This window comes from Choloepus didactylus, chromosome 3 (genome assembly GCF_015220235.1).
Source record: "Choloepus didactylus isolate mChoDid1 chromosome 3, mChoDid1.pri, whole genome shotgun sequence".
Taxonomy (NCBI): Eukaryota; Metazoa; Chordata; class Mammalia; order Pilosa; family Megalonychidae; genus Choloepus; species Choloepus didactylus.
Genome location: NC_051309.1, coordinates 40,762,619 through 40,772,126, shown reverse-complemented (window position 1 = coordinate 40,772,126; position 9,508 = coordinate 40,762,619). Strand labels below are relative to the sequence as shown.

General features: G+C 42.9%; 1 protein-coding gene across 8 annotated transcripts in view; it reads right to left on the bottom strand.

Moving 5' to 3' along the window:
* Positions 1 to 689: 689 nt before the first annotated feature.
* TBC1D1 (TBC1 domain family member 1) overlaps positions 690 to 9,508 on the bottom strand; it is a 238,182-nt gene continuing 229,363 nt past the window's right edge. For 7 of the 8 annotated variants that reach the window (XM_037829562.1, XM_037829563.1, XM_037829565.1 and 4 more), the window contains 2 exons: positions 8,349 to 8,522; positions 690 to 4,632 (listed from right to left, as the gene is read on the bottom strand). In XM_037829562.1, coding sequence (XP_037685490.1) covers positions 4,432 to 4,632; positions 8,349 to 8,522 — 375 coding nt within the window. In that variant the 3' untranslated portion in view covers positions 690 to 4,431. The remainder of the gene's footprint in view (positions 4,633 to 8,348; positions 8,523 to 9,508) is intronic. The other variant, XM_037829564.1, reaches the window with a different exon arrangement.

Sequence of the window (9,508 nt, the reverse complement as noted above, 5' to 3'; positions counted from 1 at the left end):
TTTAGTTTGCTAATGCTGCTGGAATGCAAAACCCCTTTTATAAAAGGGGGTTTATTTGGTTACACAGTTACAGTCTTAAGGCTATAAAGTGCCCAAGGTAACACATCAGCAATCAGGTACCTTCACTGGAGGATGGCCAATGGTTTCCGGAAAACCTCTGTTAGCTGGGAAGGCACGTGGCTGGCGTCTGCTCCAAAGTTCTGGTTTCAAAATGGCTTTCTCCCAGGATGTTCCTTTCTAGGCTGCAGTTCCTCAAAAATGTCACTCTTAGCTGCACTTGGGGTGTTTGTCCTCTCTTAGCTTCCCCAGAGCAAGAGTCTGCTTTCAACGTCTGTCTCTAAAATGTCTCTCATCTAACAATCTGCAGCTCCTGTGCTTTCTTCAAAGTGTCCCTCTTGGCTGTAGCTCCTTTTCAAAATGTCACTCACAGCTACACTGAGTTCCTTCTGTTTGTCCGCTCATTTATATGGCTCCACTGATCAAGGCCCACCCTAAACGGGTGGGGCCACACCTCCATGGAAATTATCTCATCAGAGTTATCACCTACAGTTGGGTGGGGCACATTTCCATGCAAACAACCTAATCCAATCATTCCAACTTAATACCCACTAATATGTCTGCCCCACAAGATTGCACCAAAGAATATGGCTTTTTCTGGGGGACATAATACATTCAAACTGGCACACCCAGATATCAGCAACATTTTATTTTGTTATCAATTTCACATTGTTAGAATCATGACAGTTGTGACTGCTCCATAACATATTTTTGCATTTCCCTAGACATTTTGATTATTTCCGGAGATAACAGTAAGAAATTTTAGATAATGGAAGGCTCCCCTTCTACAAAACAAAGAAAAAACCTGCACTGATATACATTTTTTTCCCTAAAAACATCACAATGCAAGGGTTTTCAAAAATCTGAAGGTAAAAAAGAAATGGCTATCAAGAACAAACATGGTAGCCAATCAGTTCGGATCCTGATGCAATAGCATTTCTCTGCCTTTGATTCCACACATAGGCATCAAGCTCTAGAGAACTCCCCAGTTTTAACTCGTAATAGATTAAGGCCACCAGAGACCGCACATTTCAGGAGAGAACCTGAGTTGGGATCCTAGTGAAACTAAATCAGACCTCTCCTTGCTTCGCATCTTGAGGTCATCAGAAATGGCTCTCAAAACTCACTGCAATTAAAGCTGAGTGGTGTCTATTGCCAGGCGGTGAGGAGACAGGGACTTACGCTGACGTTTTAGTCAGTCATGAGGAGATTTTGAAGGTCTCATCTCACTTAGCTTTTTCGTCTGTAAAATGAGGTGGTTTTTCTAGTATGAAGTAGAAAAACTCCCTCCAGCTTTCCCAATCCAACATGTTTTTGAATCATGCCAAATCCTTAGACTTTAGATTTAAGACAGTGTGGCTTGTGCAACCTTTTATCACACAGCAAGTTCCTGGGCTCTAATTTGTAGAAAATTTGATAACAGTCGACAGAGGGGAGGGTGAAAGGGGGAGGAAGTTCTGGATGCCAGCAGAGGTCAGTGGCAGTCTCAATCTTTGATTTTGTGTCATCGGTGACCCTCAAGGTAAAAATCAATCTATGGATCTTAACTCCATGGATACTAATCACAATATACTTAGCAGAAAGGCCCCTGCAACATAACGTATGTGCATGCTATCATCCAAATTCGGCAGGTTCCAAAATGAATAACAGTCTGTACTGTGCCAGCTTCCCTGGTGGCTCTAAGTTAGAACTGGTGCAAAGATGCACCCGTGTAAAATTTGGAGGGCAAAAGCAAAGTAAGATCCATTTTCTCCAAAGGTCATCATGGTCAAATGCAGTGACAGATGGACAGAGATGCCTGGCAGCTTCCAGCTTATCCTCCTTCTCTGCTCCACCTCCAGCTTTCCTTCCCAAGAGCTGACTGTTGACCTAGAGCAGCTCCAGGACCACCATCCACTAAGGTGGTTGGGATAGGCGGCTGCAGCTCCCGAAAGACCTCTCCACATGCTACCCTACCTGACCTCACTTCAGTGGCTGAATGTGTTTTGCTTCTAAAAGGGACTGATTGGTGACTTCTGCCATTTACACACCTCCTTCTGTATTTTGTTTCTCCAGCTTTTAACAAAATTGTGCTTAGTCTAAATCCTGTAACAAATCCCGTGTCCCATAATACTCTTCTTCCCTGAGTCACAAACCAAACCACACACAAATCCTCAATAGATATTGTTGTTCTAGGAAGATGTGACCCTTAAAAGGAACCATACTGAGTGTTCAGCATAGAAGATATTCTTATGTGTTTTTTATGCAATAGTGTGCTTCTTGAGGGCTCATATTGTCTTAAGTATAAGAGGGCAGAAATGGTGTCAAAAGAAAGATAATCTTAAGTTCACATGTGTTGCATTATGGTTAAGGGAAAGTATAATATGGAATGTATTTGGCTTAAAAATTTGCCTTTAAGAATCCTCCCACAGTGATGTGGGTAGGCCTTAGGTGTCCTCCTTTCCCCTTCTAGTTCCATGGCTGAAACTGTGTCCAAGGAATGGGATGTCCACAGTCTTCTCTGTCCAGTACAATCTCAGGATAGCATCTACTGTCACATACAACTGATGGAGCTGGGCTCAGTGCTAATATTCATACCCTGTGTGGCAGTGTTACAACCTAACAAGCACCTGGGTCACAGTGCTGATTTCACTGATGGTTAGGTAATATTCACACTTGGGTCCACAGGTGTTCATGAGGCCATCATTCCTTTCTGGGCCGAAAAGCAAAAATCTAAAGTTCAAAAAACAAACATAAACAATAAAAACGAAGGCATGAATTGTTTTGTTGCTTCCTTGCTCTTATTTAATGCTGAACGAATGTTCCTGAGAAATGGTACCAAGACGTCCAAAATTCCACATTATTCAACATTCAACCAGTTAAATATGATGTGGAAAGAAGCCCCACATGCCAACTTCTCTAAGTTGTATCTGGTAGAACAACTCAAGATAAAGGCTCCCAGACTTGTCATCTTGGTTAGGACTGCTATCTGGTGAAACCAAACAACTATTTAGGCACTGGGGGCAGCACTTGTGTCTCCCTTTGAAATGCCTGGAGCGGGAGGTTATGATGACTCCAAATATGGCAATCCTTCCATTCACCCCAGGCTCAAAAAGACTTTACCACTGAGAGAGGTGAAAGAAACCTCTTCTGGAATAGAAGTGGTTACAATTATAAAAGTAAAGACCAGGAATGATTCTGCTGCCAAGGAAGTGATACATGCCCTCACTCACAAGTGCCTTTTTAAGAGAAAAACCTATTCTAAAAGAGCTCATATAGAGGCCTCATGTGGTGACAAAATGGAAGCAGGCAGCCGTGGGCAGCCTTTCTCTTGCTGAAGGCACAGGGTCCCCACCATCCTGAGCCGGGGTCACTGTGTTGAGAGTTATGTTCAAAACACCCAATCTCTGAAAAACTGCTGTCAATTGCCATATATCTGATTGCAATTTTCAGCCTGATCTATTCTGAAAAGTCCCAGCATCTCAGGCACCCGTGAAACTCTTGAAGTGCTCTGTTCCTGCAAGGAAACTGATTTCCAAGGGGTGGAGACTCAAAGAGACACTTGACTTTATAACATCATACCATGAGCAAAAATAAATACACGACTCCGTAACAGGTGTATGAAACTAAAACAAAGGTATAAATATCAGACTCCACAACTGCAGACCACACACTGGCACTATCTTGTGGAGAATAAAAAATGGTGATTTTCCCACAAAATATTTACCATTGCTTTGATCAACAATACTAGAGGTAAGCAAATATGCATGAAAACACTTTTTTTTTTTAAAGACGACCCCCTTAAATACCAAGGATAGTGATCAAATTCAAGACATCCAATTTAAATAAATCACTTTCAATCCTTCCTAGTGGTCAACTTAGGCTTCCGAAACAAGAACGCACGAGGGCCATCTGCTCTCCGCCAGTGACATGGCAAGCCTAGTCACATAAACGATCTTTGAAAGAGTGACAGACCTCACACCTTAGCCAGTGGAACAATCTAGATCCCTTTTGGCTTTTGAAATTCCACAAAATCATGAACGTTCTTTACAAACATGTTGGTACTGAAAAAGGCAACAAGGAAACACAAAGGTGCATTTATTCATGTCCAAGGCATCTAAATCTAATGAATACAGGAAACATGTCCAGAGAAGGGACAAATTAGGACCTAAAACAACAACAAACCCAGAGGAACATTCGCCCCCTTGAATTGCAAGTTTTAGTTGAGAATTCGCATGCTGGCAAGCCAGTTTCCTCCCTGAGAAGCACACTTCACGTTTCATTCTCCTCTTCCAGCATCTTCTGTCTCTCTCAGTTAAGGCTTGGTCAGTGTTTGCATGGTGCAGCAATCTCTCCTCCGGAGGGGTGCTCTGGCGGGACACTCTCCCTGAGCTGTCAGTCACCCGTGGGCCTGGACTGAGCAAGGTCAGTCTCTGCACTGCTCAGCTCTGCAGTCTGCCTCCGAAGCTCCTCCACCATCTGCAGCAGGGCTGACCGCTCCAGCTCTAGAGCAAGGGTGGCCTGCCTCCGCTTGCTTTCGCTGGTCAGAAGCTTCTCAACTGTGGCTTCTAGGCTTTGGATCCTACCATTTGCCACCTGGAGGACAGAAGAATGAGAATGCAATTGCCCAGTGATAACACAGGAGAGATCCACTGTACATTCTGCCATCCAGCCTTGGGGCACTTAAGAAACATATTTTGACAAAGATAATTCTGTGTATTTACCACCAGTTCTTCATGGCCACATAAGAAGACTGCATTTGCTAGCTTCCCATGCAGACAGGGTGGGCTAGGCCCTTAAAAAACACCCTCTGGAACCCTCCAGCATTCCTTCCCCTGTTTTGGAAGCCACATGTTGAGATGGTGGCATGACAGTATTGAGGGAACCTGAATCCCTGAGTCACCCACCACCAGCTAAAGAGCCCTGATATGGTCAAAGGATGCTTCATGGAGAAGAGGTGGAGTTTCAGAGAGGAAGACTTCTGTTGTGCTAAGCCACTGAGATTTGGAGCTTTATTTATTACTGCAGCTAAGCCTAGCCTATTTTGACTAATATACATATCTACATGTAAAAGATGATTCTGGACTGACAATCAATATGTTTCTACATGGAGGCCCAAGTAGTAACAGCTCTAGTTGGAAATCCTTTGTTTTCTTTAGAGTAACAGACATTGCTATGTAAAGAGACATGGGCATCTCCTCCCAAGCATTCTAAGAGGCTCGCATGCACTGTCTCACTGAACCATAACTGCTCCCCAAGAAGATAAGCAGCATCCTTATTTCCCCTACATGAGGAATGAGGTTCTCACTCAATGTGCATCCTTAGCCCCCAGCACACAATTAGTATCAGTCGACAAAACTGCCAGATGTCTCTGCCTAGCAATTGCCCATCTCCACTCTAATCCACTAGGGCAGGCTTCCCAGGGAACAACTTGGTCAGCTCCAGTGGGGATGGGGGTCCTGGGAACACTGCAGAAATTCTGACATTTATTTTGATGTCCCAAGGCCTTTGTGGCCTACTTCTCAGCTGGCAGCTGCGTTCTGGAGAGCTCAGGTCACTGGGTCAGTAAACTACTGCACTCTCTCACTAATCCAGTATAGTCCTTTAACATTTATGCATTTATTTTACGTGGAAAAATTGTGTATCTTTTTTTTCTTACTTTCAAAACAAGTGAAATAATTTTTTTGAACAAGATAACACTTGTAGCAGACAACTCATGACTCAAAGTCTAGCTCTGGCTGTGCCATAGAAACACCTGAAATAGAAGGAAAAAGGCTGTGATCCCAAGTTTGTTAGCTGTTTCTTCCCAGGCAGGGGGTGGTCACGCTTGGTTTACGTCTCTGAGCATCTAAGCAGTACTCTTTGATCCTCAAAATCCTACCCATCGTCAGAGCCTGGGACAGGTCTCACCTCATCTCCATGACGAATCTTCCACTGCACTCCAAGGTGTGCCACACAGCTCAGTAATTAACCACTGTGCCTGGTTATCTACTGTGCTGCACAAGGTCAGGTCTGTTCAATGGGAGTGAAACTCTTTCATGGTAGGGGGCACGCCTTATCCTGCACATGGGTCTGGCCTCTCATGGCACCTAGTTCAGTGCCAGCTTTCAAGGACTTGTCATTGATTATGATGAAAAACGTAAATGATGTTATTATTTCGCACCACCTGGCATGTCTAAGCAATCGTCTTATGTGTGATACTAGACAAAAAGGGTCAAGCACTTAGGTCTCCTGCTTCTAGGCTACATTTATGTGTTTACCAACAAGGAAATAAATGGGACTTTTGTATGCCTACCAACTATATGAACAGAACAAAGCTAAAAAAAAAAGGGGGGGGGTCAATTTTGATACTTTCGTACACACACAAAATCACCTATGAAAATCCAGTATTGTACTTAATGCCTATCCTTGGACAGCCTCTGGAAATTGTAACATAAAAAAAGGATGTGTGCTCTCCAAAGAACTTAGATAATCTGGCTGAAAGACAGCGAATCCTTGTAACCCATAGAGATTAATGGGAAAACTACGTCTACAAACACCTACTATCCCCACCCCAACTCTTCAGGAGCAGCAGTGTCTGACTCATCTTGGTGGCCCTCAGCCGCCAGCACAGCAGGGGCTCAGTAAATACTGGTGGATTGGCCTAGAGTCCTGCATGCTGTCTCCAGAAGTACAGAACGACTTGGTCAAGAGAAAGCCCACTCCAGAGAGAACATCTGCTATTACCAATTATAGTTTGATGCCTTTCTTGAGGAATGTAACTATCGAGTAGTTTTTCATGACTTCTTGTCTTCATGGAAGTAGCATAAAATTACTTTCTATTCCTCAACATACAAAAAAGTCCACCAGGGCATTAGCCCAATAAAATGAACCTTTTATTTGAGTACTGCCTATCTTAAGCCACATGCCATAAACGGGAATCAGCTTTGTTAGAAGTATTTCCACCATGTTACATTTCATGGATGTAACTGTGAGCCTGGGGCCATTTTAAATCACCACCTCTACCCCACAGCCTTGCCAGCCAGGGAAGCTTTGTCCCTTCAAGACTTCTCCAGTGGCCAAAGCCCTTCACCTTACAGCAGAGACTTTCTGGAGGAACTATACACAGGTATATTTTTCAGTTAGGATAGCTCAACCTTAGGGAAAAAAAAGAAGCTGAATATCAGAATGTGACTGGCTGGTAGTTAGTTTGAAATCCTCTTACTTCTGTTCCTTTATGGTAAATGTCTACTAGGGTCTACTGGGATAAATCCCTGCTGAGAGGAAAGCATTTTAGACGAGGGCTGATTTATCAGGCTCTCAAATGCTGGCCTTTTTTACATTGCTGCCAAGATTGTGCCTGCAAAAGCAACAGCTTTCTGTGGAGAAAAATCAGAGGCTTAGACCAGGACAGAAAGCTTCTTCCAGGGATAGCCCAGGAATGTTATAAATTACATATTTTGGGGAAAAAACAAGATATATTTTTCTCCACAGCAACTGAAGAAGAAAAAATTCCCCCAACAATTCCTTAAACACTAACGGCATTACCACACATCTGCCACATTAAATAGTAGAACGTATGGTTACTTTACCGCGTTCGACTGATTGGCTGACAAAGGAGCCAAACCTAGCAGCTGGATGTTCTTTTCATCCTTGTCACCCAGGTGAGGGAGTCAGGGCAGAGAGGGGCAGCATGGGTCAGGCAACGCTGACATGCAGTGAGATCAGGTCTCTGGACTTGCACCTCAGTGCAGCTCCAACCCACCCTTGGGTGCACCTGTCTTTATTCACCTTTCTTTGGTATGTCCTCATTCACATTTATCCATGTTAAAATGGAAGCATCTAGAGGGGAGAACAGTGCCTTTCACCAATCAAATCTTTGTATTTGTGTCAAGGACTCAAAAATAATGATTCCATGCTCTGGCTTATTTTGTTAGGTAGATTTCTGTGTCACTTTTCTCCCTTATATCCTTCCATAGACCTGTTTGTGCTCATGGGAGTGAAAGACCCTGATTACTCAAAGCACAATTTGCTGGCAGTTAACTAATTAGTGCCACGCCATCCGGAACCCAAGTTCATCTTTGGACCTTTCTCCAGAAGGCTAAATGCTCTCAGAAAGCTCCAGGACAGTCTGACCTTAGCACAGGATAATCTGTCTGCTCCTTAATAAAAATGACCAATTCTCCTGGGACACCTTTGATCCCAACTATAAACAGATCAGGGTCAGAAACGCCCTCGGGTCATGGGAAAACCCAGTCTGCCGGTGCCTATGGTGAGTTAATGAATGACTATATACTTGTGGTTCAGGAAGTTGCTTTATAAACATTCTCTACCTGCAATTGTTCAAGGAGGTCAAGGTTCTGTTTGCGTAAGCTGCTGTTGGTTTTCTCTAATTTATCCATTCTTTGGTTGTCACTGAGAGGAGAGGAATCAATAAGTTCTTCTTGAAGTACGTGGTACTCAACTTCATAAGCTTGTAACTGTTTAGAGATGTCCATCTCAAACACCTGTTATATACAGAAAAGTCATCAGGGACTGAAAATGAAAAAAATCACACACACACACACAAACACAGGTAACCATTCAACAAGCACCCATTAAGCACCTACTCTATGCTTAGCACTATGCCTGCTGCTATAAGTTTTTGCAAAAATATTGAAAAGTCTCCATGCTGAGAAAGTAATAATCTTACTTGGAAAGATACAAAAGCACCTAGAAGCAATTCTAAGGTAACAACATATGCACGTTTCTGGTACTCATTTCCAAAAGATATAACCGCATTTTTAATAGTGCTTACTACAAAATTATTTTTACTTCTTCCATCAGTACTCGTTTTTTGTCTCTGAAAATTCTGTAAGCCTAGATACATCAACCATGGATTAAAAGGAGAAAGAAAAAAAAAAAAAAAACCCAAAGAATCATAGCCCTATTTGCACTGTCACCGCGTCAAAGTTTAATTATAGTTCAGTTGGGTTTTCAGAGTTATAAGAACAGCTAAGTAATGGAACTGTTTACTAAAAATCCCTCCTTGCATACAAGATATGCAGAAATGAGCCAAAACCCAAATGTCACCCACACAGATGAGTGAATTCGAAACAATGCTTGAGTTGTCTTTCTTCCTATAATAGTAATAGTGATGAAAAAACCATGTGTGAAAAACCACCCCAAAGTGAAAAAGTGACTCAAGTTGTTCATGTTAGTACTTTGTCTTGGTACTGGCGATGCAAGGAGGAAGAGAGAGCCAGGGACAGATTATGCTGCTGCCCAAGGCACTTCTGTCCTTCTCTACTGTTTCTATGGAATAACCCCATGGGGTTGGGCCTTGCAGTACAGGTGTGAAGTCCCAACATGTATCTGGGAAATTTGGGATTTCAGTCAAGCTAGGGCACAGGTAAGAAAAGCCAGAATGTTCAGAGTATGCATTTAGAGAATGAAATTAGCCTTTACAAGAGGAGAATCTGACTTTTCACTGTAGAAACGCTACCATAGTTTA